This window comes from Myiozetetes cayanensis, unplaced genomic scaffold (genome assembly GCF_022539395.1).
Source record: "Myiozetetes cayanensis isolate MyiCay16 unplaced genomic scaffold, myiCay2020 scf31, whole genome shotgun sequence".
Taxonomy (NCBI): Eukaryota; Metazoa; Chordata; class Aves; order Passeriformes; family Tyrannidae; genus Myiozetetes; species Myiozetetes cayanensis.
Window position 1 is genome coordinate 4,341,293 of NW_026087533.1, and position 27,853 is coordinate 4,369,145.

General features: G+C 60.3%; 2 protein-coding genes across 10 annotated transcripts; one reads left to right on the forward strand and one right to left on the reverse strand.

Annotated features, from left to right (window-relative positions):
• Positions 1-927: 927 nt before the first annotated feature.
• TRIT1 (tRNA isopentenyltransferase 1) lies at positions 928-15,037 on the forward strand. Its single transcript, XM_050326348.1, is given in 12 exon segments — positions 928-1,083; positions 6,082-6,222; positions 6,646-6,744; positions 7,072-7,220; positions 8,122-8,201; positions 8,204-8,263; positions 8,539-8,650; positions 8,756-8,868; positions 9,820-9,897; positions 10,971-11,080; positions 11,354-11,471; positions 14,434-15,037. Coding segments are annotated over 12 exon segments (1,356 nt in total). The 3' UTR covers positions 14,574-15,037.
• Positions 15,038-19,607: 4,570 nt separating this feature from the next.
• LOC126645732 (CYFIP-related Rac1 interactor A-like) lies at positions 19,608-27,267 on the reverse strand. 9 transcript variants are annotated; one of them, XM_050326460.1, is made up of 13 exons: positions 27,091-27,267; positions 24,412-24,495; positions 23,873-23,953; positions 22,613-22,692; positions 22,018-22,139; positions 21,835-21,940; positions 21,485-21,621; positions 21,280-21,357; positions 21,040-21,156; positions 20,852-20,931; positions 20,633-20,759; positions 20,336-20,406; positions 19,608-20,249 (listed from the first exon to the last, which is right to left on the reverse strand). In XM_050326460.1, exons 4-13 carry the CDS (start codon positions 22,683-22,685, stop codon positions 20,186-20,188), a joined length of 975 nt encoding a protein of 324 aa, XP_050182417.1. In that variant the 5' UTR covers positions 22,686-22,692; positions 23,873-23,953; positions 24,412-24,495; positions 27,091-27,267; the 3' UTR covers positions 19,608-20,185. The 9 variants fall into 9 exon arrangements, 8 of the variants coding, with proteins under 8 accessions (XP_050182417.1, XP_050182418.1, XP_050182420.1 ...); XM_050326461.1 differs by lacking the exon at positions 23,873-23,953; XM_050326463.1 differs by lacking the exon at positions 22,613-22,692.
• Between the last annotated feature and the right edge of the window lie 586 nt (positions 27,268-27,853).

The window sequence follows — 27,853 nt, forward strand, 5'->3', positions numbered from 1 at the left end:
AGGCGGTGATAATCCCTTCCCTGCCGAGGGGGGCTGGCTGCCCGCATCCCCCCTGCCCCCCCATGCCCGGCCCGCAGCCTCCCTCTCGCTGTTGCCATGGCGAGGGATGTGTGTTGCCGGGGAAAGCGGCACCCAGGAGGTGCCATGGCAACCGCCTCCCCGTTTGCCTCCCCTCTGTTGCCACGGAGACAGCCGCCCGCTCCCCATCCCCTCCAGTTGCCGTGGCGATGGGGAGGACGAGCCTCCGCCGAGCCTGCGGTTGCCACGGCAACGTGCTCTTCTCCCCTCCCCATGGCAACAGCCCCGCATCATCCTACTCTGCCCCGTTGCTATGGCAACAGCCCCCATCCCGCTCCTCATCCTCCCGCACCGTTGCCGCGGCAACAGCATCCTTCCTACCCCGATATACTCCCCGTAAAAAAAAAGGGACCGCAGGGCTGAGCCCCACGCGTGGACGTGGCTGTGAGGGGCCCCGAGGGATTTTGAGGGGGAAGAGGGGAGCGAAGGCCCCCAAAAGGAGCCAGGGGCGTGGGGATGGGTTTGGCGACCCGGGATGCGGGAAGGGGAACCGGGCTGGCTCTGGGGACCCGGGGCTCGGGGAGGGAGGGACCCAGGGTCACGGGGAGAGACCGAGGAACACGAGGAAGGACTGGGCTGGGTCTGGGGACCCGGGGCGAGACCAGGGCACACGGGAAAGGAGCGGGCTGGCAGCGGGGACCCGAGACACGTGGAGGAACCCGGGGTCACGGGGAGGGGGCTCGGGACACGTGGAGACCCCCGGGGGCACGGGGAGGGACGGCGCTGGGCTCCGGAACGCCGGCGGGCAGGGGCACACGGTGCTCGGGGCCCGGCCCCGTCCTCCCCGCGGGCGGCCCCGGCCCCGGGCCCGGCCCGCCCCCGTCCCGCCCGCCCGTCCCCGGCCGGGCCATGGCGGCGGCGGCCGCGCTGTGCCTGGGCCGGGCCCCGCGGCCGCCGCTGCCGCTCGTGGTGATCCTGGGAGCCACCGGCACCGGGAAGTCGGCGCTGGCGCTGCAGCTCGGGCTGCGCCTCGGCGGGGAGATCGTCAGCGCCGACTCCATGCAGGTACGGCCCGGAACGGGCACCGGGCAGGCCTCGGGCCGGGCCCGCGGCGTGGGGAGGCGGCCGGGACTGCACCGGGGAGGGTCCGGGCTGGGCCTGGAGGGGCGGCAGGGCTCGGGCGGGGCACGGAGAGGCTCAGCCCCGTGGGTGCTGCGGGCTGGTGGCCCCCGGGAACCCCCTGGGCCCTGTGTCCGGGTGCCCGCCGGGAACAGCCCGGCGAACGGATCCTGCTCGCTGGGAGCGCTCCCGGTGCTCCCCCCGGTGCCCCTGTGCATGTCCCGCTGCCCCAGTGCCAGCCCCAGTGACCCTGTCCCGGTGCCCCTGCCCTGGTGACCCTCTCCAGGTCCCGGTGCCCCTGCCCCGGTGACCCTCTCCAGGTCCCAGTGCCCCTGTCCCAGTCCCAGTGTCCCAGTCCCGGTGTCCCTGTCCCGGTGGGCAGTTTGTTCGGTGTGAGCAGGGCAGTGTTTGTTCAAGCCCCATCTTCCCCCCCCCATCCCAAATAAATTCACCTTTTGAAAGGAAACCAAAGCAAAGGCGATTTAATTTTAGCCCACCCAAAGCTACGTGGAGGTGTAAGGGGTTAACTGAGGGGAGGCAGCAGCTGGAGTTACCTAGTAATAAGTGACACCCAGGGTAGTATCCTCCTCACCAGCAAAGAGACACCAAGAGATATGGGAAGGAGTATTAAAAATTATATTTGCTACTTGCCAGTGACAGTCTCTGTGGTCTCATTTCTTATTGCAAACAGCAGCATGGAATAAATATACCAGTTGTTTACTTGGGTTCAGTCAACACTGCAGAGCCAAACCTCATTTTTTTGGTCCTAATTGTGTTCAGCTACAAGAGCTTTGTCACAATGTACATTTTGGCCACCACAAGAATAACAATTTTGTTATTGTTTAGCAAAATGTTTTCCTAATCCACACTTTCACTGTCCTCTTCCTATAGCGCCTGAAGTTTCCACCAAGTTTAATGTTTAATGTATTTATTACACTTTCTAAAAAGGTGTTTTCTACCAACAACACCCTTTGTGCTGCTCAGGGACTGATGCCTGCTGTCCTGTGCCCACCTCCTGGTTTCCTGCCCCAGCCTGCCATTGCTGGTCACTGTTTATGTCCTAGAGAGCTGAACTTGAACCCCCCCCTCTCCTGGTTTTGGAGCAAGCAATCAGAAAGTGACTTTATGGAATGTTTTCCTTAAACTCTTGGAGAAGAAGCGTTTGAGGTCTGAGCTGAAGTGACAAAATCCTGCAGGGGCAAAACGTTCACGCAAAGCGCGTAAGCTTTTTCCAGCTTTAATAGCAGGGAAGTGGCTGTTGGCTTGAATGATCCTGTGGACACAGGGCTGCTGCTGCATCCCAGGCTCTGCAGACATGGTTGGAGCCGCCTGGCACGCCGTGAATTCCCGCCCGCGCTGGTGGATGTTTTGGAGCGCGTGTTTTGTGCTCCGGTTGTTTCGGGTCCCACTGTGGGAATGCGGGCGCTGGGAGGGCTCTGCTGCAGGCGCCCAATGGCATCTGGGCTCCGGTGGCTCTTGTCCTCCTTTCCTTTTAATCTCATTCTAGCGTGACTGCGGAGCCAGAGCCGAGCAGCTCCGCTGTTTTATCCCGTAAATGCACCGTGCTGCCGGCGCGGCCCCGAGGGGCGGCGAGGAGGGGGAGCCCGGCGGCCCCAAGGCACGGCCCCGAGGGGCTGCGCCGCCCCCACCACGCTCCACTGACCCCCTGCGCCCCCCAGCCAGGGCTGCTTTCCTGCTGGCTTTGTTCCCCGTGGAATATTGTCTCCCTGTGGCATATTCCCTCCCTCTGCCACGCAGAACTGGCTCCGTGTGGTGTCCTTGTGGAAGAGTTGTGGGGTTTTAAAAACCCCATTGCTCATTCTGGACTGACAGCTGCCAGTGACCGTGTTGCCCTCAGCCCCCGCTGTCCATTCATCCCTGGGCTCCGTGGAGCTCTGACAAATGCTGGCAGTGTTTTGGGCAGCTGCTGGAGCTGGAGCCGGGCTCGGGAAGGGGCCAGGGAGCCCCAAGCCCACCTGTTCTACACACAGGCACCACTCCATCTATCTCCAGGGTGTTTTCGTCATGGCTGTGAGTTGCTGTGGTCAAATTACAGACTTAGCTGCTGCCTGCTTGCAGCTCAGGAGCTCTGGTTAATCTGCTGGCCTCTTAATCTTTCTTTTTGTCCTTTCTGTTGCTATTTGTCATCCCAGTGAGTTTTGTTGAGGAGTAAGTAATTCCTTGGAAAGCCAGGCGGGGTGAAGCCAGTCCTGTTTCTTCATTCCTGGCAGAGTGATGAGCATGCAGCAGTCACAGTGCTCACAGTCCCACTGTCCCTTCTGGATTTCACCCTTGGAAGTGGTGATGCAGTCCTTCTCCAGGGGTTGCTCTAGTACACTGGGTGCATTTGTCAATTAGTGTTTCAAGTCACGACATTTTCAGAGCCTCTGCTGACATCGCTCTCCTGGCAGGGGTCAGAGTGGGGAGGGGTTTGGGTCCTCCATGCCCCTCTCCAGCTGGGAGATCCCTTGGTCCCCGTTGATGCTTTTCCTGGCTGTAGGTGGTTTGGATGTGTCTGGGCCCACTCCTATCCCCTCATATACTGTGGTATAGAAGTACCAGGGGTACCTTTTCCCCCGCGAGCGCCGATGGTGACAGAGGGGCAGAGTTTGGGATTGTGGATGGAACTGGCTGGCAGAACCTGCCCTTCCCAGGCTGTGGATCCTCGAAGCACCACATCCTGGGGGATCTCTGGTGTTTGTGTCTCCTGCCTCAGTGTCCCCATCCTTTCCAGGGGGACGGCGCTGCCCTCCCAGCCCGGGGGCTCAGCGCAGAGGTGGGAGGACGCCGTCAAGGCTAAGCATCTTTAGTCCTGGCCTGCGTTCCATGTCTCGGAGGCCGGCTGCTCCAGGCTGCCACTAATCTGTTTTGGGGCCTTAGAAAGCAACAAAGGCTTATCTGAGCCGCTGGCTGAAAATAGAAATGAGTGTCAGGAGGACGTCTCGGTGCGAGGCCCTGCCGACAGCCAGCTGGTGGAAACCTTCTCCGGGCTTTGCTGGGTGTGTGTAAAAGGCTGCCTTTGTTTCCTGCCAGCCCACACACTGACACCGCATTCCTCCTCTTGTTGCCAGATACTCGGGGGAGGCTCTCGGGGTGTTTAATCTCCCGGAGAACCTGGGGATTGCAGCCCGAACTGCGTATCCTGGATCTGCCCGTGCAGGGCACTGGGAGCTCCTGGCTGACTCCGAGCTTCCCGTCAGCCCCTCTGTATTCGCCGTGATTTCAGGCAGACAGTGGGAGTTGGAGGAACTGGAGGGCTGGAAATGAGGAGAGCAGGCACTGAGCCAAAGCTCACCGAATTCAAAGGCTTTCGGAGCCCCGTGTTGAATGGAGCTGCTGAGCCCAGGGATCAATAGGCTGCCTGCAGCCACGGGGCATGTTGGCAGAGCTGCCTGTGGGCCTCTCCTGCCTGCTCACCATCCCCTGGGGCAGCTGGGTTTCTGCAGGGCAGAAGGGAAGAGCATTTGGTTGCCCGCCCTCTCCCCTGCCCCAGGGAGAGCCTTTCGGGACAGGAGCAGGAGCCAGCCCTCGCCCTCCCAGCAGCGAGTGCCAGAGTTAAGCAAGACAGGAGTGGTGCTGGTTCAGCCACCCCAGTAGCTCACATGACTGCTCCAGGCAGGGATTGGGCTTCCCTGCTCCACTAACCTTGGATTGTCCCTGGCTGCCACTCTGTGCCTGGTGCCCATGGGTCACCTCTGTGTCACCTTGTCCTTCTGTCTGGGAGCAGGGGAGCAGTGGGTGGAGGTCACGCTGCAGCCGGAGGCTTGGCAGCTTCTCAGAGGGTATTAAGGGGAAATTTATTTCTTGAAGTCTGGCTCTCTGGCTGGGGTGGTTTCTGGGGGATGGAGGAGGAAATGAGTGCAGCTATTTCCAGTCCTTTTCCCCATCATCAGAGTTTGTGGAATCTGCTCTCATCAGGAAGGGCTCTGCTGAGCTGTGGGGATGGGACTCCAGCCCGAGGCATCTCCAGTCCTTGCACTGCCTGGATCTGCGGGCTGGGCTGTGGCTGGTGCTTTATGCAGCCTGGAGGGTGGATTTGGTGCATCTGCTGGGATCCAGGTTGTCTTGGCTCTTTGCCAGGAATGTTCCTGAGGGGTTGGTTTGGGTGGCTTTTCTCCCTGTGCTGCTCTCAGCTTTCTCACTGAGGGCCAGCGTCTCTCAGCAGTGCTGTCCCAGGTTATGTATCCCAAACTTGAGACTGAAGACACCTAAGATGCTGCTGGTTGTGTTCACCAGTGTCTTCTGGCACCTTGGCCAGGACAGTGCCTCTTTTTCCTGGGGTCACTGACCTGCAGTGATGTGTGCATTGCTCTGTATCCAAGTGTCTCAGGGAGAACAGGCTTTTGAGGTGTGCATGAGCTCAGACTGTTTGTGTGTGTTTAGGAGGCTCCATGGAGTTCCACATTGCATCCAGAGAGATGTTTGTGTGTTACAGGAAGCAGTGATCCTTGTCCTCACGTGAGCCTCCATGCTGTGCTGGAAATGGGTGTCTGGAGAGAGGCCCATCTGAGCTTTTAGCTGCACCAGCAGCAGACAAGGAGGTGGCAGCTTGGAGGTAGCTGCCCTTGTTTCAGAGCTCTGTGCTGGGCTGGTGACACTGACTCTGCTCTCTGCCTTTCCATCCCTAATTACAGGGTTATATCAAACCAGGAAGGCAGTCACGAGTGGTTGGACTCAATGGTTCATCTTCCACGGGCAGGAACAAACACCAGAGAGATGCAGTTTGGCCCTGGCAGGAGCAGGAGTTGGCAAGATTCCTTCTGCCCTGCCTGAACGGGGCACGTGCCCCTGCCTGTGCCTCTGCCTATCCTGCCTGCTCCAGAGACCAGCGAGGGGCTTTGAGGGGTGACTGGGACAGGCAGGGGCTGTGTGGGGGGAAGGAGCAGTGGTTGGTGCAGGTTTCATGGGACACAGAGGTGAAGGACGGGCTCTTCTCTTCCCCAGGTGTACAAGGGCTTGGACATCATCACCAACAAGGTTTCTCCTCAGGAGCAGCGTCTGTGCAGGCACCACATGATCAGCTTTGTGGATCCCCTTGTCTCCAACTACACAGTGGTGGATTTCAGGGACAAAGCCGTGGCTCTGATATCCTTTCACACTGCAGCCTGCCTGGCTGAGCAGATATGGGCTTCCCACCTCTATGGCCAGACCTACCACAGGGATCAGTGTTTAGGCTCTCATATCCCAACTAACTCATGTTTTTCCAGAGGATACTGCTGGTGAGAGGGGTTTGGGGCTTCTCTTACCCAGCTAATGCTCAGGGCAGGCCAGGGAAGATCTCTGCTGCTCTGCAAGTGCTGAGCTGGGCATTGCCCTCCCTGGCAGTCCCTGGGTGTCTGAGTTTTTTGTCATGTCTGGCAGAGGTGACAGAGAGATGAGGGACACATTTAACCCTGTCCTGCAGCCTCACTGGCCCCATGGGGCTGGGAGACTGAGCCCTAAGGTGCTGCTCCCCCCAGCCCTCCCTCCCTGCCTTGCATCTGTGCTTAGGCTCCCTGACTGTGGCACATTGAAGATATCTTTGCCCGAGACAAGATCCCGATTGTTGTGGGAGGAACCAACTACTACATCGAGTCCCTGCTCTGGAAGGTCCTTATCAACACCAAGGTACCATGGGGGGCTGTGAATCCCTCTGGGAAGGGGTGAGACCCCCTGAGATTAGCTCAGCTGGTTAGAGCACGGTGCTAAACATACCAAGGCTGTGGGTTCACTCAAGAGTTGAACTCGATGATCCTTATGGGTCCCTTCCAACTTGGAATTATTCGGAGAGCCCCATGTTCAAGGCAGGCTTGGTGCTGCCCCTGCTAGAGTGGGGCGAGGAGAACCCAAAGCCCCTTGTTCACCCTGTGGATCTGGAGGACCTTTCTTTCTTTCTTCCGCTGGCCTCGCACGGGGAGGAGTGGTTTGATTCAGGGCTGCCTTTGTGCCCCACAGGAGAAGACCAGCACTGCCCCTGGGCCGGCCAGCGACAGGAAGGTGGAGCTGGAGCAGCTGGACAGTGCTGAGCTCCATCGCCGCCTGAGCCAGGTGGACCCGGAGATGGCAGCCAAGCTGCACCCCCACGACAAGCGCAAAGTGGCCAGGTGAGCTTGGCATGCCTGGGCCAGGGGGTGCCAGGGCCCAGCACCCCTTCCCCAGGGAATGCTGTGCCCGGGAAAGGGGACTCCTCCTGTGGCAGGGGGTGCCTGGGAAGGCGGCTCTCCCACCCCAGGCCCTGCTCCTGGCCTCACAGCAGGACCTTGGAGCACTGGGGTTGGGGAGCTCTCTCTGGGGTCTGAGACCTCTGGCCACGCAGCCCCCTGCCCTGCCTGAGCTGCCTTTGGGGTCCAGGGCAGCGCCTCACCCCTGGGCTGTGCACACCGGGGCTGCTCCCACTGCCCTGCCCCAGCACAGCCTTTATCTGGAGCTATTTAAAGACAAGCTGCCCTGCTGGCTGAGTAACATAGCTGAGCTCTGTGGGAACAGCACGGCAGCAAGACCAGGCTTGCTGCTTTGGCGGGCCCATCCCAGCCGAGCCCTGGCCCGGGGGGAGCAGAACACCACCCACCCCATTCGCACGGTGCAGGGGACAGAGGGTTGGGCACCCGGCACAGCTTCCTGCACCTCCCTGGCTGGGCTGGGTTGAGCTGGTGGTGAAGCTCTGCAGCATCGGCAGCGCTGGCCCCTTCCCTGCAGCCCTGCCTGGCTGGAAAGGGCAGGGCTGGAGCCAGATCCCCGTCCCCTGCAGGGCTTGTCCCGGTGCCAGGCAGGAGTGGGTGGCTGTGCTCTGGGCTCCTTGGGTGCCAGCGCTGCACCCCCAGGACCTGGGTGTGCACAGATGCTGGGCACAGGAGAGGGGTGAAACCTGCCCTCCCCCCACATGAGAGGGTTGGATCCCAGCAAGTGTCTGCGGTTCCCTTTGCTGGAGCCCCCCCAGGGCTGCTGGGGAAATGGGAAAAGCTCGTTCTCACCGAGCCTCTGAGCTCTGTCTGTCTCTGCTTACAGGAGCCTCCAAGTGTTTGAAGAGACAGGGATCCCCCATAGTGAAATCTTGCACCAGCAGCAGGAGGAGGAAGGTGGGGGCCCTTAGGTGGGCCCCTGAAATACCCACATTCCTGCATCCTGTGGCTCCATGCAGACCAGGCAGGTGAGAGCGGGCTCCTGGCTGGCTGAGTAAGGTGGTGCAGGATTAGGGCTGACTCCCTTCTTCTGTCCCAGCCTCCTCCCTGGAGAAGGCAGCAATTCCTTTGGCACCGGTGGGTGTGACAGAGAGCTCGTTCCCCTTCACCTGCCGGGCTCTGCCTTGCTCGGGTGGAGCGGGAGGTTGGCAGTGCTGAATCACGTCCTGGCACGCTGTCCAGCCCTGGGCCTCCCGAGGGCAGGGCCTGGGGGGCTGAGTGTGCCCTGCTGTCCTGCCCCCAGCTCTGGATGCCCGGCTGGAGAAGCGGGTGGATGACATGCTGGCTGCGGGGCTGCTGGAGGAGCTGCGGGACTTCCACCGCCGCTACAACCACCAGAAGGTGGCTGAGAACTGGTGGGTGAGGAGCCAGCTCCTCTCTGCTCCCGCTCCCCAGCTTCCTGTGGGAAGGGCTGAGGCAAGGAGGTGGCTGTGACTCCCCCCATTTGTCTTGTTCTCCAGGCAGGATTACCAGCATGGCATCTTCCAGTCCATTGGCTTCAAGGAATTCCACGAGTACCTCGTCAGTGAAGGGAATTGCTCACCTGAGACCAGTGCCCTGCTGCTGCAGAAAGGTGGGAGGAGCACCCTGTGTGCCCCACGTCCCTCAGCCCCACACAGCTCCAGGTGGCACCACGAGATGGTCTTGAACCAAGGTCAGACCTTGGGGCAGGTCTCGTTGGGGCTGAGCCGCACCTTTCTCTCTGCATTTCCCACTTCTGCCAGCTCAGGGGAGCAGGGGCTCATTTTCCAGGGCTTGGAGAGCATCTCTGAGCACACCCAGAGCAACCCCTCCCTTCCCCCAGTCCTCCTTGCAGGATGTACAAGGCACAGCGTGACTTGGGGGCTGGGGCTGGTCTGCTTGGGTGATGGGATCCCAGCTGGGCTGTGAATGCTGTGCAGTACAGGGGTAGAAAGGAGGAATGAAGCAGAACTCAAGGAGGGTTCAGCGTGGAAACGGAGACTGAAGAAACCACAGAACTGATAAAAGGCTTGAAAACAAGTCTGGTGCAGAAAGGGCTTGTTGTGTCTGCTCGGGAGACAATTAGGAGGGATATGATAAGCCTGGTATGAAATATTGGATGGTTGTACAGTGGTAAATCATCCTCTGGGCCCACTGTAGGTGGGATGAGCAGTCCTGGGCTCCATTTGTGCAGAGAATTGTTCTATTAGGTATTCTAAGAGCAGTGCAGCCCTGCTAAGAGCATCAGGGTAGAGTATTTGGTCTCCTCCCACCCACTGTTCATTCAGGGGGTGGAATGTCCAGCCCTTCCATGCTGCCACTGCCCCTACACTGTCTGTCAGGGCTTGACCTCTTTGCTGTGATGACCCTTCTCAGTGCTGGCTCAAGCCCCCCAGACTGACAGTGGAATTAATTCTCGTGGTGCCACCCAGCACAAACTTCTGTCTTGTGTGATTTCCCTCCCCAGAGCCAACAGCCTCTTCTCACTGCTCCAAGCTCAGCTTGCAGCATTGCCCTGACCTTTGGGGGTTTTTTTCTCCTTTTTAATCCCTCTATTTCAAAGGGATCCAGGCCCTCAAACAGGTGACCAAGAGATACGCCCGGAGGCAGAACAAATGGGTCCGAAACCGCTTCCTGAAACGTGAGTGCTCTGTTCCCGCCCCACCTCGCCCATCCCTGTTCTTGCATCTCTCCTCACCCCTCCTCTCTGCATCCCCCACTCTGTTGGAGAGGGGACAGTGGTGCTTTGGAGCAGTTTGTGTCCATGTGTGTCCTGACCACAGCCTCTCATCCCAGACACTCAGAAGCTGCCTCCTCCTCACTGTACCCTCTACCCCATCCCCTCCCAACAGCAGTGCCATCAGGATGGAGAAAATCCCAACAGGACACAGTAAACCCTGTGCCAGGCTCTGGTAGATGATGATGATGATGATGATGATGATGGCCATAGCATCCCTGCAGATTATCCCACCAACAGCTCCTGAGAGGCTCAGGGAGGGGGTCCCCACGCACCCACACATGCTCCTGGCTTTGCAGGGAGAAAAGCCCATTTGACAGCTGCCCTCCAGATTAGGAGCAGGAGCCCTGTGGCTGCTCTCAGCCCGGGCTGTGCTCTCTGTGGTGGCAGGGAGCCAGCAGGACTTCCCCGTCCCAGCCCCAGCCTTGGAGCAGGGCCAGCAGCAGCAGCTGGGAGCCGGGCACTTGTTGAAAGGTACTCGGCAGGGGCAAAACAACAATAAAATAAACAATAATAATAATAATCATCATAATAAAAAAAAAGCAGGGAGAAACTCGAGTCAGAAAAAAGACGGACTTTGAACGAGGCACAAGAGCTCACCTTTCTGGTGGCAGCTGTGCTTCAGGTGGGCCCTGTCGGGGGCTTGTTTGTGGGTACAGCAATAAACCCAGCACCTGCTGGGGACTGGCAGGCGGCACCTTTTGATGGCTTTGTCCGGGCAGGGACTACCATGTGCCCACGGGCAGGTGAGCTGTGGAGAGCAGGTGAGCCACGGAGAGCAGCCACGGGGAGCTGGCACCCTCTCATAGCAGCTGTCTCGCCCAGGCTGGGCTGCAGCAAGTGCCCCGTGCCCTGGCATCAGTCCCAGGGTGGCTGTGAACCTGTCCCTTGTCAGCTCGAGGCACTGGTAAAGTATCTCCCACCATTGTCCTGCATCAGCCCCTGCACAATCCAATTGCCTTTCCGTGTCTCCGCAGGTCCAGGGCCCAACGTGCCACCAGTGTATGGCCTGGAGGTGTCCGATGTCCAGCGGTGGGAGGAGGATGTGCTGAAACCTGCTCTGGAGATTGTGGAGAGCTTCATCCAGGTACTGGATAACTGGAGTGAGCCCGTGAGCAGTGACGGTCTCTCCCTTGAGCAGGGCTGGCTGCTTACATGTCCAGCCTTGGGCTTTCCTTGCAGTAGTAGGAGTTTGTTGTCTAAACTGAAAATTTCTCCTAATGCCCAGTGTCCCACTTAATAAAAACTGCAGTGTCTGTCCTGCCCACCTTAGAGTCCACATCTCAAACTCTACTGAAGCGAACACAGAGGGGCAAATTTTCACGCCAGAAACCAATCTGAGACATTCCTTGATCTGCAGGGACGGGAGCCCCCGGCAGAGCCCCTGAAGATGGAGCACGATGCGACCGAGAACAAGCGGAGCCATCGCGTGTGCGAGCTCTGCGACAGGCTCATCATCGGGGACAGGGAGTGGGCAGGTAGGGCTGCAGCAGGGGCACAGGAGGGACCTGGGAGGGGACACAGTGTGGTTATGTGGAGGGGGAGGGATGGAGCAGCTTCCCTGGCTGTGTCTGTGTGGCCGGATGACCCTGGGCACATGATCTCGGGGCTTTCAAGGATTGTTTACAGCCCGTGGATGAAAGCAGCCATTTGCAAGCCCAGAGGGGGTGCAGGAGCTGTGCCACAGCAACCATCTGTCGGGCTTCCCCCCTTCCCCGGGCTTCCCCCCTTCCCCACCACCCAGTAAACACGGGGAGTGTCATGCCAGGGATCTGGATGTAGCATCTGACTGTGTTTAGTCAGGGCTGCTGGTCCTTTACAACACTTTAGATGCTTCCTCAAAAAGCACAGAACAAATTCTGAAATTCAGAACAAATCTCAAAGCACAGAACAAATTCCTTCTAAAATTCTGTTGTGTAAATGAAAGTATCTTAATGTATTAATAGCTCTGTTTTGCTCCATTATATCCTATTTGTGTGAGGTTCTTTTTTTTTTTTTTTTAAAGTATAGTAATAGAAAGGGATTTTCTATTTTCAATAGACTTACTTTAAAAGAGCTCAGCTGGAATCAGATTAAGTCAGTGAATTTATCTGTGCTGGGAGGCTCATGCTGAGAGCCAGAAACAAAAAGTAGTGGAGAACCTGGCTGCAGAAATGAAACTGGTAAATCTCCATGTGTTGCCCAAATGCAGGATGTGCAGGGTCGTGGTTTAACCCCAGCTGCATCCGAGCCTTGCACGGTGGCTGGTTTTGGCTGGGACAGCTGGTCCCAACTGGCCCACTGCCCACCAGTGGGATGGGAGAGAGAACTGCAAGGGTAAAACTGGGGAAAAGTTGTGGGTTGAGTTAAACACGGTTTAATAGAGAAAGCAAAGCAAAACAAGGAATTAATTCACTGCTTCCCATGGTTGGGCAGGTGCTCAGCCATCCCCAGTAAAGCCGGGCTCCATCGTGACTTGGGGAGGCAAACTCCACCATTCCCAATATCCCCCCCCTTCATCCTTCTTCTTCCCCAGTTTTATACACTGAGCATGAGCCCTATGGGCTGGGATATCCCTGGGGTCAGCTGGGATCAGCTGTCCCAGCTGTGTCCCCTCCAAACTCCTTGTGCACCCCCAGCCCCCCCTGTCTGCCGTGGTGGCGTGAGGAGCAGAAAAGGCCTTGACACTGTTCTGGAGCTGCTCAGCAACAACAAAACATCCCTGAGTTATCAACCCTGTGTTCAGCACAAACCCAAACACAGCCCCAGACCGGCCACTGTGAAGGAAACCAACTCTGCCCCAGCCAAAACCAACGCATGCAGACACAATGTAAAGATAAATTTCCTGGGTTGTTGATCCTCAGATTTGAATGAGTCGCTCATTCCTACTGAGCTGGGGAAGTGCTGGAAGCAAAGATGGAAGCTCATTGTAATGAGATCAGTTTGTCAGTGCAGTTGTTTTAGGCAGAATCAGCTTGGAGGTGCTTTTGAAGGATCTCTGCCTGCCCCAGAACTGGAGCATTCTCAGAGCTGTCAGGGTCCCTGTCATCCCTCCAGGTCCTGCAGGTTCTGTGACCGAGTGGGAACTCCTCAAGGTGCCCCCCCAAACACCACAGCTGCAGCTACACATCCCTAGGGCTGTCACCCCAGATTCCAATCGATTGTGACAACACCTCCCTCAAACAAGACCAGCTGTTGTTCTCTGCATCCAGCTGAACTGGGCTCAAATCCCCCAGATGGTGGGAGAAAAGTGGCCCAAAACCTGGGTGTTACTTGTGCCTGCAAAATGGAAAAGGAAGGTGAAAACAGTGGTGGGAACTGAGTGGATCCGCAATCCGGTCTGTTTTCTTGTGTGGAGTTGCAGATAGTTCTGGGAACTGCTCCCAGTGCCCTGCTGGCTCTGAAAGATTTTAAAATTTTATGTAATTATACAATTTGTGTGGACTTAAAGAGCCCAACTCCCCAGACAGCAGCAGCAACCAGCCCTTCTTTAGCCACTGCAGCTTTGGTGTTGCTTGTGACAAATTGCAAGAGGTGAGACTTCATTTCAAGCTGAGGGTGACCCTCCAGCATTGTGATAAAGCAGCAGCTTTGCATGTAATTTCATCCTTTGGCAGAAAAAGGACGACTGGAAAACACCTGAGGGCCTTGATTCAGCGAGCAAATACCCTTGTTTAATTAAGGCCCTGCTTGAAAAGTTTGTGCTTTAATTGCTGCTCTGATCTCTTTGGAAACGGCAGCACGGCCCCGCTAAGGTGGTCAGACAAAGCGCCTTCCCTGAGTTGAAAACACTGATAGAGGAGGTTTTGCTGTCCTTGAGGATGTGAATTCACACAGAAATGCAGCTCCTGCTGCCCCACTGTGTCCATAGGAGCTGAATCCCTGGGATTACCCCTCTGTTTCCCATCTGTCTGCTGCTGCAGTGCACTCCTGGCTGGGGCACTGCCCTGGAGCTGTGCAGAAGTGCAGTTGTGCTCCAGGCTCTGTCCCTGGCTGCTCTGTAGATGCACAGGATATTCCCAGTGCTGTGGTGCAGGCATCCAGCCCTACAAATGATCCTGGCAGAGCTCCATGGGGGGGAGCTGAGAGTTGCACAACCTCACCTGCAACCTGCAAAGTGCCGCCTCTTTGGAAACACTTTCCCTTCTCCCGCCCTCTTGGGAGAGGCTGGGAGAGCTGAGTCATGACATGGACTCTTCTGCATGTACAGAACCAAGATTATTCCCTCTTCCAGTCCTCCCTGTGTTCAGGAGGAGGTTTGGGATCGTTGTCCCCCTCTGAGCCCTGATAGTTTGGCCTAGAAGCGTCCAGAGAAACAGGCAGGGCAGGGCTTGGGAATTCACTTTCCTGCAGGAATGAGCTGTGCGGGAGGGTGGGAAGGGAGGGTGCTCTGCGCTGCACGGGAGGATCGGGTGTTTCCTCCTCCAAATTCCACAGATTAAACGCTCTGTTTGCCTCCAGCTCACACACGATCCAAATCCCACCTGCACCACCTGAAGAAGAGGAGGAAGCTGGAGGCAGCCAGGGGTGCTGCAGGGACTGCTGGTGACAGTGGGGACACAGAGACCTCGGATGAGGATGGCAGCCTGCCTGTGCCATAGACCTTGGAAACCAGCTGGCAAAGAGGATCAGCCGTGCATCCACCTGCATGGCGAGCAAGCACCTGAGTCCCAGGCGGCCTTGAACCAGGGAGCTGAGTCATTCCTTTTGGGATGAGGCGGGTGCGTGACAGGGAAGGCTGCATTGGATCCTCTTCATGTGGCCTCATCCCGCCCTGTTCCCATGCTTCCCCAGCCCTGCCTGGAAAGGGCTGGGCCCCGGGGCAAGGCTGCTGGGAGCGTCCTCCCATGCAAAGTGTGAATTCCTGCCAGAGAGGCAGCGTTATCCTTGGAATGGTTGAGCTGATGCTGCTGGCATGCGGACGTGTGGATCCCAGAGACAGAAATACCCCGACTCCTCCAGCTTGGCCAGGAGGGAGCTGCCTTTATTGTGGAGAGGATAATTTTTTTGTTCTTTTATATGGAAATAAAGTTGCAGGATTATTGTGGGTTCCCCTCCCTGTTAACAGGTGCGGTTTCCTTGCTCTCTGATTCCACCTGGCCTGGGTTCTCCGCTCTGGGCACAGGGCAAGAGATCCAGGTCTGGTTCCTTCTTCCAGTCACCTTTTCCACAGCTTCTGAGGGAGCTGAGCAGATGTTCCCAGCATGGTGGGGGAAGGCTGATCCCTGAGCACACAGCAGGTGCAGAAGGAGCTGGCACCTGTTAAACAGGAACTTGGAAATGATCTCATCGAGTTTGCAACAGATGAGTCTGTCCTAGTTAAGGCTGAATTCCCGGGGGTTTACACTGTGGTTTGGCAGTGGGAACCAGCCCTGCATTTGAATCTGAGCTGCTGAGCAGCAAATTCCTGGTGTTCCAGGCAGTTGGTGTCCCTGCATTGTTCCTGGAGGATGCGAGTGCCGTCTGTGCCGCTGCGCTCCCCGGCGTGCTGCTCTGGTGAAACCAGGACAGCCTTTTCCAGGGCATTTGGGATTCTCCTGGCAAATGCAATCAGGACACTTCCTCCTGGGAGGGCTCTGGGTTGGTAGAGCACAAGCTTTTCCTTCAGCTGCTCGTGCCATGTGGCAAGAGCCACCTCCCAGGGCTCATCCTGCGAGGGGAAGGGCTGCGTGGGTGGATCTGCCGGCGCAGGCTCTGGAGATTCCTGCTTTGGTGGGGATTAGATTAAACCTCCGTTTTGTGCTCCTCAGCACTGAGTTATTTCTGTCACGCTCTGGGGGGTGTCTGCCTTGGGTGGTGCAATGGAGTTTGGGGCGGCTTGGGAGCTCGGATTGAAGGGAGTATGTGGGGAAGAGCTGGGAATTTGGCTTTGGGCAGAGCTGGGCATCAGCTTTGGAATGCTGGGCACTGCATTTGTGTTGCTGGGTCTGTGCAGCGCCAGCTGAGCCTCTTCTCCAGCCTCTTCTCCAGACTTGTTTGCCATCCATGCTGACTCAACCCATGGATATGGGCTCAGCCTAGGGCTGGAGCACATGGCGAGGAGGTTGTGGCATGGAATCGTGTTCTCCCAGCCTGGATGGACGGGACGTGAGCCCCATTCACTGCCAGTGTGCTGAGCGTGGTTTCTGACAGGCAGCACGGAGATGTTGAGTCATCTCCCCAGGCCAGGCCAGGATCAACGGGGCCGCACTGGGAATGAGGGGGGGGGGATTATCTGCTCCGGCTCCTGAGTGCAGTCAGATGTCCATACTGTTAGAAATGGATTAAATATCCTTAATCGGTTTAATATGAACTTTGTTATCCCCACAGATACATGTTATTCCTCTTCCACAATAGCTGTAGTCTGCCTGTTCTCTTCAGGAGCCTGCTCAGGATGGGCTGTGCTGAGCCATGGCCAGACAGGGGCTCCCAGGCCTTCCCAGGAGAACAGGGACTGTCATACTTCCTTGTCCATGCTGTGACTGGAAGAAGCACACCCTGATCCTGCCAGCAGTGAGGAGCAGGTGAATTTGCATCCTTGGAGAGGTGGGGAGCTGTCAATGAGGACACAGGGTTTTGTTCAGGCATAGCCTGAACTCTGCCATGGTTTGCTCACCAGGGAGGGAGCCAGTGTCTGTTGTAGCTCTGCTGTTTGAGGATCTCCAGGCAAGGGTCCCACAGTTCCTGGCACCAGCACTGTCTCCTGCTCTGGGTCCTGCAGAAGGGACAAACAATTTGGAATTGCTCTCAGGTCCCAGCCAGGACTCTCTGAGAAAGTTGTTGTGGTCTCAGGTTTCAGGCTGCTGTCAGTGCCGGGAGGTTTGGGGATGGGAATGGCACTTCACTCCATCTGCCCTCCGCTAATCCCCAGACAAACGCGGCTCTTCCATCTGTGCAGCTGGAGCCGCCGAGCCCATCACACCAGCCACTTAATCTAAATGGCTTTGGCCAAAGATAAGGTCATTAATTACACTGGGATTAGAAAACAGTCCGGGCCCAGCGTGGCTTGGCTCGCCATCAATTAAAGTCCTCAGCGCCCTGGCCTGGCTGAGCATCGAGCTGAGAGTTTTTGAGCTGGAGGAGCGCTGTGTCCTTGCTGACAGGGCACTGCCTGTCCTTGGAGGAGCCTCCTCACCTGGGCACTGGTATTCTGGCACAGCACTGGGCTGGGCTCCTGTCCCTGGTCACTGGCAGGGCTGTGTGCGAGGCAGAGCTGCTGATGCAGGTCCCAGGGGACATCCATGGGATGCTCCGGCAGGAGCACAGGCACCAGGGCAGCCAGTTTGGCACAAATCCTTGTGTCCAGCAGTGAGAGGTACACGGGCAGCACCTCCCCATCTGCATCCCCACCGCTTGCTGCCTCCAGCCTCCACCAGCTCCTGCCAGGCCACCACACTGAGCTTGGCCCTGACTCACCGCCCGCATGGGTGGCCAAGCCCTGATGCCCTCGCTCGTGGCCACTGTGCCCAGAGCTCTGAGAGCTCAGAGTCTGTCTGTGATGGTCCAGTACTTGTACTTCCTTCTGCTCCTCCACCTTTCAGTTCCTTTTTCTTACCATATTTTGGGTATCAAATGCTCCGATCTGCTCATCCTGCAGGAAGTGGCTCATCCATGCGGTGCTGCCCTTTGCTGGGGCGGGATGTGCCACTTGCTCTGCCCTGCCAGACACCACGGTGGGGAGCAGTCAGGGCTGGGGTACGTCACGAGTTTGGCCTCGTCCCTCCCCTCTTGAGGAAGAGGCACCATGAGGGAGGTGAGGGGACACTGTGGGCTCTGTGCCAGGAGCCGACCGGCACCGGGGCACCAGGGCACAGCTGCCACCTCGCCCGGCACCGGTGACCAGCTGGTGTCTGTGCCCCTGTTCACTGGTGGGTTTAAAGCATCCGGCTGTCCCTTAACTCCCGTTGGAGGTCCCGGCTGGTGACGCTGCCCTGGCTCTTCCCACCCCAGTTCCCACACTGCGGGGATGGTCCTGTGCCGCTGCCTCAGACGGGCCAGGGACCATCTGGGGGACGGTGTCACATGGGGCCATCGGCTGCTGCAGACACACGGCAGCTGCAGGCTCCGAACTGAGCCGTGTCCTGGGCTCATCTTCGCTTCCCAGGTGGGCTCATGGTGTCACGGAGCACCAGGGGGGTTTAACGGAGCCCTGGGTGGTGGGTGTGGTGGGAGAGAGCCCTGGGGGTCCATTGGGGCTCAGCAGGGCTCGGTGGCACCGCTGGCACCGCTGCCGTGGGTGCTGGTGGGTGAAGGGAACTAAAGGGGAACTCGAGGCACGGCTGGAGCACGGAGAGCTGGGAGCAGGGCAGGGCGTGGGGGGATCCTGTGGCCCAGCCGGTGCCTCGGCAGCGTTTCGGGTGGCTGTGGTGAAGCCACGGGTGAAGCCATGTCGCAAGAGCCTAAAAATAAACGGAGCTGTTGGCCAGGGCCGTGCGGCAGCGTGTGCCCCATCCCGGGCCGCGCGGGACTTGGGTGGATTTGGCGGCAAAGGCCGGGTGTGCGCGGCTGGATCCTGGCACTGGGCCCAGGAAGTGCCGGTATCCGAAGGGCTGGGGGCTCTGCCCCCTCTCTGTGTCCCATTCTTGTGCTGCTGCCCCGTGCCTGGGGGTGCCTGAGGAGGTTTGGGGACGTGTGGGCTGAGCTGGGCTGTGGGGGCAGGTGGGTGGGATTGGTGTCCTCATCTTGGCACCCAGTGAGGGATTCAGGGAGTTCAGTCCACAGTCCACAGTTCAGGAGGCTGTGGGGACCCTGCCCATGTGCCCTCCAGCACGTGCTGGACGCAGTGGTGGTCACCCCTTGCCCAGGTGGGGAAACTGAGGCACAGGAGTGCTGCCAGTGCTGCGACACCTTGCAGGAGGCCCTGGGGTCATGGTATCACCTGTGGGGTGCCCCTTGTCCCCTGGCAGTGGAGGGGGCTGTGTGGGGCAGCGAGGGGGAGTCAGCAGTGCCAGGATCTGCCCATGTGCCGGGCGGGAAAGGCGGGAAAGGTGGCGGGAAGGAGAGCGCTGGCAGGACACCAAACCCCAGGGGCCTTGGCCCTGTGCCCCAGGAGCATGGCTGTGCTGAGTCCTGGGGTGTCCCCATGGGGGGTGTCACAGCCCATGCCAAGGGCTGACCCGGGGTCCAGCACTGCAGGGGCCCCATCAGGTACTCCCCCAGCTCGGGGGGCTGCGGGTGGGGCTGTGAGGCCGAGTGGGGCCCCCACGGTGTAGCCGGTGTGAGTGGGGCCAGCGTGGCTGTGTTGTCACGGTGTCACAGGGCCATCTGCCGGCAAAGGCACCGGGCCCGTGGCAGCCAGCCATGGCCTCCAGCAGCATCCCAGTCCTCCCAGTCTGCAGCTGCTGGGGCGCTGGGGAAGGAAGGGGCCCTGGGTGGGCTGGCCTGGGGGCAGCAGTGGGGGCAGCCCCACCCTGGGGGGGCACACTGAGGGCCACGCTGGGCTGTTTACCCTCCAGGAGCTCCTGATCACCAGCAGTGTCACAGCAGGGTAGAGACTTGGGAGGTAGGATTTGTCCCACAGGGATGGGTCCCCACAGAATCATGGAGAGGGGACGTGGTCCCTGGGGGGGCTGAGTCAGGGGGTCTCATGGATGGGACTCATGAGGGCTGGACAGGGGGTGCCTCCCAAGATGAGGACACGGCAGAGACAGCCCCACTCCGGCCTCAAACAGATTAAATGTCATTTTATTTCACACCCCAAAAAAAAAAAAATGTAGAAAAGAAGAGGTGAGTGTGGATTTAATTGCTCATATTAAAAATCTACCAGGTGAGACTGAGCCATTTCCTCCAAAGTCAGTGCAGATCCGCAGGGATGTTTATTCCTCCTCCTTCTCCTCTTCCTCCTCCTCCTCTTCCTCCCCTGCCAAATGTTCAGGGACCAGGATGGGGACAGGGGCGACACCTGCCCCCTCCCCAAGGTGTCCCCATGCCATGGGCACTCGCTGCCACCGGCCCCATTGCCACATCCCTGCCTGGGTCCATCCTGCCCGGCCCCGGCACCCCCAGCGCGGTGTCCCCACAGTGCCACCCGCACCGCGTGTCCAGGAGCGGGTGCTAATTTGGGGGGTGGGAAGCGGGGCAGGAGCGCCTGGGGGGGTGGCCTCGGGCCGTTTTGATGTTCTGTTAGTATTCCTGTGTATTCCTCGTTGTCCCTTTTCCCTCTGTACAAGATGAGCAGTATGGTCATGGGCGTCGGTGACACGGTGACGTTGCGGCTGCGGCGGCCGCCCCGCGCTCACTGCAGCAGGGCCCGGATCTGTTTGGACGTGGTGTCATCGTTGAGGTGCCGAGTGGTGTACCTGGACAGAGAGGGGACGGTCACCCTGTGGCCCCCCTGACCCGCCCTGCTGTCACCCCACATCCCCCTCCGTGGCCCCTGGCTCACCTCAGAGCATTCAGCAGCCCCTCCGTGCTGGTTGAGGGTTGGTCTTTCAAGACTTTGATGCAGCCTTTCATCTGGTGGGGGTAGTGAGAAGGGCTGTGAGATCCCCAATGTGCCACAGGGGGGCTGTCCCCCTTCCTCTCCATCCTCCTCCTCGCTGCTTGGGGGGATGAGTTCCCCTCGGGACCAGCCCAGTGACATCCCCATTTGGGTCATCCAGGGAGAGGCACCCCGAGCATCACACCTTGGGATGAGCAGCATGGGTGTGACCCACCCCCAGTGCACCCCATGGCCACTCACATCGATCTTGGAGGTCTTGGCAAAGGCCCCCACGGGGTGGACGTGGTCGTAGAGGATGATGACGCCGACCATCACCCGCATGCAGAACAGGAGGGTCTCGGTGTTGGTGAAGCGGCTCCGGTACTCCCTGTGCCAGGAGAGGGGCCAGCTGAGCCTGGGGGGCTGGCAGAGGGATCCTGGCACTGAGATGTGTCCCCCCAACCCATATGGGGTACTCACGGGGTCTCCAGCATCACCCTGCAGACACAGGCCATGGTGCTCAGGCAGTCGGTCGTGTCCTCGATCGGGAGGGTCTTGTTCTGAAACCCAACGTGTCCTGACTGCTCTTTCCATCCCCAGTCACTCACATGGTGCCAGGGCTGTAGGGGGTCTTTTCCCACTCCTAGGGTCCCCCCAGCCTCTCTCACCTCTGAAACAAACTTGGTGGTGGCATTGCTGAGTGTTTTGAGCATGGGAGTGGCCTCGGCGTAGAAGAGGGACATCCTGTTGGCCATCTCGTTGTTCACCTCACTCTCCGCGTCCAGCTGGGGAGGGGTGTGATGGGGGGCCATTAGGGTGGTTAATCACCCCTGAGTCACCCCCAGCCCTGTGAACCCCTGGGGGAGGCCATCCCTGGTGGGGGCAGGGGGACAGCACCATCCTTTCACCTGCAGGTTGTTGATGCGATTCCGGCTGATGGTCCGTCTGTAGTAGCTGAAGTCGTTCTGGATGGCGGGGTTGGTCATCTGGGTGGAAAACCTGAGTGAGGGGCTACAGCAAACCTGGGGGGTCCCAAAAGGCCCCTGCTGGCTCACAACTTTTGCACGGTCCCAGTGTGGGGACCCCCAGTTCTTGTCCTGCACGGGGAGGTACCTTGAGCTCGTCGAAGCTGAGGGTGAAGTGGAGGATCTCGGCAAACTGCTTGGCCAGGGCTTGCTCCCGCTCCAGGTGCTGGGTCGGGGCGTACGGGGGGCTGGTGAGGGCCTCCAGCAGGCTCCGCAGGGCGTTCTCTGGGGACAAAGCACCTCTGGTCCCCTCCTGCCCCTCTGCATGTCCCCACCCCATCCCCGCCCTCAATGGGAAAACTAAGGCACAGGGCAGCACAGCATCCAGAGCTGAGCACACTCCAGGGCCAGAACTCCCACAGCCTGTCCCATTTCTGCATCCAGGGCGGGATGCAAGGAGGGGATGCAGGGAAGGGGGGGTGGGGGTCAGGCACTCACCCAGCCGCAGGGAGAACTCATAGAAGCGTTTCAGCTTAGCAACGAGGGGGCAGACGGCGCTCCAGGCCCGCTCCTGCAGCCGCAGGTCCCCGGGGTTTTGGATGGCCTGGAGGGGGGAGAGCGCCAGCGGTTGCCCCGAGCTGTGGCGGGCGGGTGGGCAGCGGGCGCTGGGGCTGCACCCACCTCTCGAATCTCCTGCCCAGCGCCCGTGTAGGACTGCAGCTCGGCCAGGATGGTCTGTGCCTCCTCCAGCACGGCATTCACCTGGTTCCACACCGCCGTCTCGGCCTCCGTCGGCTGCGCATCTGCAGGGCAGCGCCCCGGGGAGAGAAACCCGGAGGGCTCTGAGCGGGGCCCTGGGCGGCGAGAGCCAGAGTGGGGTGCCAGCACCCCATCCCACGGCTCTCCCGCCAGTCCACAGCCCTTCCTGGCGGGATTCTCCCCCTGATCCGTCTCCTTGCCCGAGCTCGAGTCAAGCCGTGGAGTGGGGGGCAGGTTGGGGGTGAGTCCTGGCTGCCCTGTGACCGTGGTCCTGCTCATGGGGGTCCCTGAGCAGCCCTCGGCCCCGGGCTGGCCCCAACTGCCCCGGGGAAGAGGTGTGGAGTGACAGCCCCCGGCCATGGGTCTGCCCCCCTCCCCGGGGAACGGCAAAGGTGGGGGGAGGACGTCTGGGATGGGCTCAATGCGATGGGCGACGGGTACAAGAACTCAAAATGGTGTGGATGTGGAACTCAGGATAAGTACGAAACGAAAAAGGAAAATAAAAATCCCATCTCACTTTCAAAGTCAAGGAAAAAATTAGGGCCTTGGTCAAGTTCGTTATAAGTCAACACTTTTAGAAGGTTCCCCATGTGAAACCTGCAAGAGAAGAAACAAGAGGAAAAAAGCATGATGGTGAGGTGGAGCTCGGGGAAGAGGTGCTGGGCTGTGGGCAGAGGCGGTGGCCAGAGCCCCCGTCCTCCCCCCGCTGCTCCCCGGGGGCTCGGGGGGCTCCTGGACAGCTGGGGCGGGGGGTGACCCCTCATCTGCTCCCTGGCCCCGAGTGCAGCCTCTTCCCCCCCGCGATGGTGATGAGCGCTGGCGGATGGGTGATGGAGAGGAAGGAGCGGAGGGAGGAGGGAATGGTGAGCGAGTCCCTGAAGTCTTGGCTACAGGTGTTCCCCTCCTCCAGGTGCAGAGCCAGCCCCGGAATGGGGCGTCCCGGGGAGCCCTCAGAGCCCCAAGCCCATGGGCTGTGGAGGGGACTGGAGGCAGGTGAAGGTTGTGCTGCCTCAAAGGAACCTGGAAGAGCCAGGAAGGCCTCTTGCCATGGGAGTGGGTGGCTGTGTGACCCCAGCCCTGGATATTTTGGAGGTGCCTGTGCCTGAGGTGGTTGTGCACGGCCTCTCCCTGCTGGGGATGGAAATGGGCAGGGGCTTGGGGTGAGTGGCACTGTTTTTACCCTCCTCGCTCTTGCTCTGAGCTGTGCCCTGGAGGAATTGCAGGAGAGGGAGTCAGAGGGGCCCTGGGGCTGTGCCTGGTCTGGCATCCTGCCACAGCGGCCTGGGAGGTCCCAGAGCTGTGCTTTCCTGTCCCAGTCAGTCCCCTGATCCCCATCACTCAGTTCAGGCTGTGACCACTGCACCGACCTTTCCAGCGGTGCAGCTGGATCATTCCCTCCTCCTTACCCAGCCTCCAGGCTGTCCCTGCCGTGATGGTGGCAGGGGACATGCCACATGGCCACCAGTGCCATCAATTACAGCAGCAGGCAGGTGGCAGGTCCCTGAGGTCATCCTGGGCCAGGTCCTGCTGCTGGGATGTATCCCATATCCTTGCCACTCAGCCAGGATGTCTCCCCACGCTTCGAGGGATGGGGCATCTCTCGGGGTCTCGCTCCCCTGCCCCACTCAGCCCTTTGCAGGGTGAGTTTGGGGCTGCCCCAAGGCACCTGGGGACATGGGGCTGCTCGGGGACACGGTGCCTGTCCCCATCTTCCAGAGAGCAGCCACAGCAGTGGACCCGGCCCCCTCCCCGCCCACACCCTGCTCATGGGACTTACTTTCAAAATCCAGGAAAAAATGAGGACAGTTTTCTAAATCTTTGCCCAATACCTTTATCAGGTTGCCCATGGCCAGCAGACCTGAGCGAGAGAAACAGAACAGAGTGGAACAGCACCGGCACCCCTGAGCCCCCACGGTGCCACCCAGCAGGATCTGCACCCCGTGGCCCCCATCACTCTCCCTCCTGGTCGGGCACAGAGGTGTCAGCATCCACCAGAGTGTGGTGGCTCGGCTCTCCCGGCACTTCTGCCAATTCCCAAGGGAAGTGGGATGTGAATCTGGGAGTGCTGCGCTCCCTGGGGCACCCCCAGCCACGCAGCCACCACTGAAACACCCCAGTTCCCCCACTCCGTACCCCATGCTCGCCTGAGGGTTGGGGGGCTGCCCCAGGTGACCCCCATGGGGTTATGCCGTTGCTGATGGGGCTGGGCATAGACAGAGGAAGATCCCAACTGGGAACTCGTGCCCCATAGACTTGGTGTGGGGGTCTGGTGCCTGCGCTGGTGCATCCCACCCACCCCACGGCCGTGATCTTTACCTCAGTGCCCGGAGTGGCAGCGGTGGCTACGGCGGGAGCAGGGGCTGTGCCACCCCCTGAGTCACTGCATGGGCTGGTGGGGACCTGCAGGCAGGAGGGTGAGAGGGTCAGGGCACCCCACTGCCCTGGGGACCCATCGGTGGGTGACCAGGCTGGATCCCACCACCCACCTCACGCTGCCACCAGCCTCATTTACCTCTGTTATTTTTTGTATTGCTGTTGGCAGCTCACCAGGCACCGAGCTGAGTATCCCTGTCCCTCTTCACTCCTTGGGGGACCTGCCAGCAGCCCGGGGACAACCCCAGGGCTGAGCCATCTGTCCCCATCTCTCCTTGGAGAGGCCAAGATCCCCAGGGATGACTTTCCCAGCTCCACTGGTTAGGTTTACTCTTTTCTGCGTGTTGCATGAAGGTCCCTTTATGCCACTGATGAGCCACAACCCAAATCCTGCAGGCACTGGGATGCTCCCCCCGTTCCCTGTCTCCCACCTTTCCTACAGGGATGGGGGGAAGTCGGGATTGGCCCCATGGTGTTAGCGGGCTCTAGGAAGCAGTCACGGGTTCAGCAGATTGTAATTAAGCATCTGGGTTTAATTAATGAGGCAGGGGAAGGGGAGAGGGAGAGCTGGAGCAGCAGTGGAGAGGAGGGTGCCCCTCAGCCCAGTGCTCCCTGCTCACCCCCAGCACAGCCCCTCAGCATCAACAGTGATGGCTCTGCCTTCCTTCTCCTCCTCCTCCTCCAGACCCAGTAACTGATGGCTTTACATCAGAGCTGCACCAGACTGACACTAAAATTCAGCTGCTTTTTGGGGGAACCAGAGCACCCGTGTTCCCCACTGCACACCCCTGCCTCAGTTTCCCCCTCCGTGGTGGGCGCTTGTACCCTGCGAAGGCACAAAGAGCTGCCCTGGTGCCCTGATGCCGAGGTTCATCCTGCTGGGTGCTGGGGAGTTTTGGAGCGGTGCTGAGGGGTCCCCGGGGTGCTGGGGCAGCCAGTGTGGGGGGAGATTGGCACACGCTGTGACGGGCGTGCGGGCGTCCTCCTGCCCGTGCCGCTGTTGTCCTTGAAGGGAGACTTGGGGCTGGGATTTGTCACTGCTGAACTCTGCCTGTGCCCAGGGAGGGGGCACGGATAGATCTCTGTGCTCCCAGGTGTGAGGACACCCCGCCGTGAGGCTGGAGCCGCGGCACTGAGGTTCGGTGCTGGGGGGGAGTTTGGGGATTGCTGCAGCCCCCCTGGGCTGGGGAGGAGGATCCGCTGGGGACTCAGCCCCTGATTTGCACGATTCCCTCGGCCCCAGGTGCCCACATCCCCATGTCACCCTTGGCTCAGGGAGCCTGGGGTACCACAGCACATCCCCCCAGGGGGCTATAGGGGAGGACAAGGGGCTCCCTCCAGTGCAGGCTGCTCGTTGCTGTGAGGCTGAACTGGGGGAACCGTGCACCCCAAATCCCCTGGGAAAGACCCCCTCCAAACTGGGAGCGATCACAGAGGAGTGTGCTGCTGGAGGAGGGCTGGGAGCAGCAGGCTCCCTGTCCTCAGCCACACCCGAGGTGGCCCCGGGTTCTGTCGCTCCCTGCGGTGGCCTCATTGCACCCCAGCCCTGCTCCGGCACCTGCTCCTCTCCCCGAGCGTCCTGCCCCATGGGGACCCCACGGCAGGTGTCACCTCCATGGGGACATCCCAGCCGATGGGGTGAACCCTCCCCCAACCCTGCTCCAGGCAGGGCCAAATCCTGCATCCAGGCGCATCCCTCCCCACCGCCGGCAGCACCCGGGCTGGCCACGCCGGAGGGGCAGCGATGCCCTCGGATCGAGTCCCTCCGTGTCACCGGGGGCCGTTTTTGGGCTGTGCCCCTTCGCCGCCGGCGCAGCATCGCTGTGGGCACCGCAGGCTGGTGCAGCGCCGCAGCCCCGGCCGGGGGCTGGCTGCCCCTTCCCCTTGACCTGGTCTCGCAGCGCCCCGCCCGCCGGGTGCCCACCGGGTGCCCCCTGGGTGCCCCCCACCGCCGCCGAGCCCCTCCTGCCGCTGCCCCCCGCCCATGGCTGTGCCGGCATCGCCGCAGCCGCTGCAGGGTCGGACGCGCGGTGCCTGAAGGATTTTCCGTGGAGGGGGAGACACCTTATCCCGGCAATCAGGGTGCTGATCCTAAATCCTGCCCCAGGATCAACCAGGACACCCCCAAGCCTGCTCAGGGTGGTGCTGGGGCTTCTCAGCGCCGCGACCCCCCGGTTTGGGGACCTCCCTGGGTAGAAGGTGTTGTGAGCCCCCCGTGGGGCTGAGCCCCCCGAGTGGGGCCGGCGGGGTTTGGGGGGCTCCCCTCTGCCTGGCTGCGGCTGCGGATGAGCAGCAGGATTTACCGCAGGGCTGCCGGGAGCCGATCCGCAGCACCCAGCCGGCGCGGGCGAGCACCCACCCGTGCTCCCGCACCCGCCCGGGGCCACCGCGGGGCTGCAGAATCCCCGGCGTGGGGAGCACCCATCCCATCTCCACCCCATCACGCACCCCATCACCCCCAGCCCTGGGGTGCGTGCACCGGGCTAGGGGCGCAAAGGCAAAGAGGGGTCCCCTCGAGGGGCTGCTGGCGGTTTGGGTCCCTGAGCAGGGGGACAGCCAGCTCCTCGCCCTGCTCTCAGGCCTGGTGGCCTGTCCCCGTCCCCCGTGGCGGCCCGTGCTCACCGTGGCCGTGGGAGCCCGAGGCGCGGGCGGGCGGTGGCGGCGGCCGGGAGTCTGCGGATGCTGCCGGATCGCGGGGTGCCGGGGACGAGCCGCCCGCCGTGTGCGTGAGCCGCCCTGCGCCAGCTGCCGAATGCACCACAAAGACCACCATAGCCCCCCGGCCCCCCCTCCACGCCACTGGTGACGGTGACGTCTCAAGTGTGAGGGAGACGGGGATGTTTAACCCTCTGCGTGCCGGCCGGAGAATCTCTGCGGCCTGACTGGGGGAGGGCTCTGGCTCCTGCTGGAGGGGTGGGGAGGGGCTGCTCCCTGGTTTTGGGGGACACGGCGACACAGAGAGGGTGCCTGTGTGTTCCTCCACATCAGAGTCTGCCTGGCTCAGCTCCGAGCAGGGGAGGGAAGTCCCAGATTTTCTTCTGCTCCTGACCCAGCCTGTGGATGGCACTGCTTGCCCCCAGGCCCCTCTCCAGGGAGGGGGACCTCACCTGGTGCCATTCCCACCGGGACAAACCAAACCCATGCCCCGGGACCCCCGTTTGTCCAGGCAGCATCCTCTGTCTCCCCTGAACTGGGGCCAGGGGTGGCTTGGATGGCATGAACCGGCACAGAGCTGTTCCCACAGGGCTCATGTGGGAGGTAGGAAGCAGGTGGGGACCCCCAAAATTGGACTGGTTCTGCTTTTCCACCCTGCACTCCCCTTTTCCCGGGCCAGGGCTGAGCATTACAGTGGGGACATCAAGAGGCATCCCCAGTGTCATGGTCA

Coding starts and splice junctions, on each gene's coding strand:
- LOC126645732 (XM_050326458.1), bottom strand. CDS start 22,455: ATGGCCGGGGGCTGTCACTCCACACCTCTTCCCCGGGGCAGTTGGGGC. Junction 20,760..20,851: donor AGGGTGATGCTGGAGACCCC/GTGAGTACCCCA, acceptor CTCCTGGCACAG/GGAGTACCGGAGCCGCTTCA. Junction 20,250..20,335: donor GGGCTGCTGAATGCTCTGAG/GTGAGCCAGGGG, acceptor CTCTCTGTCCAG/GTACACCACTCGGCACCTCA.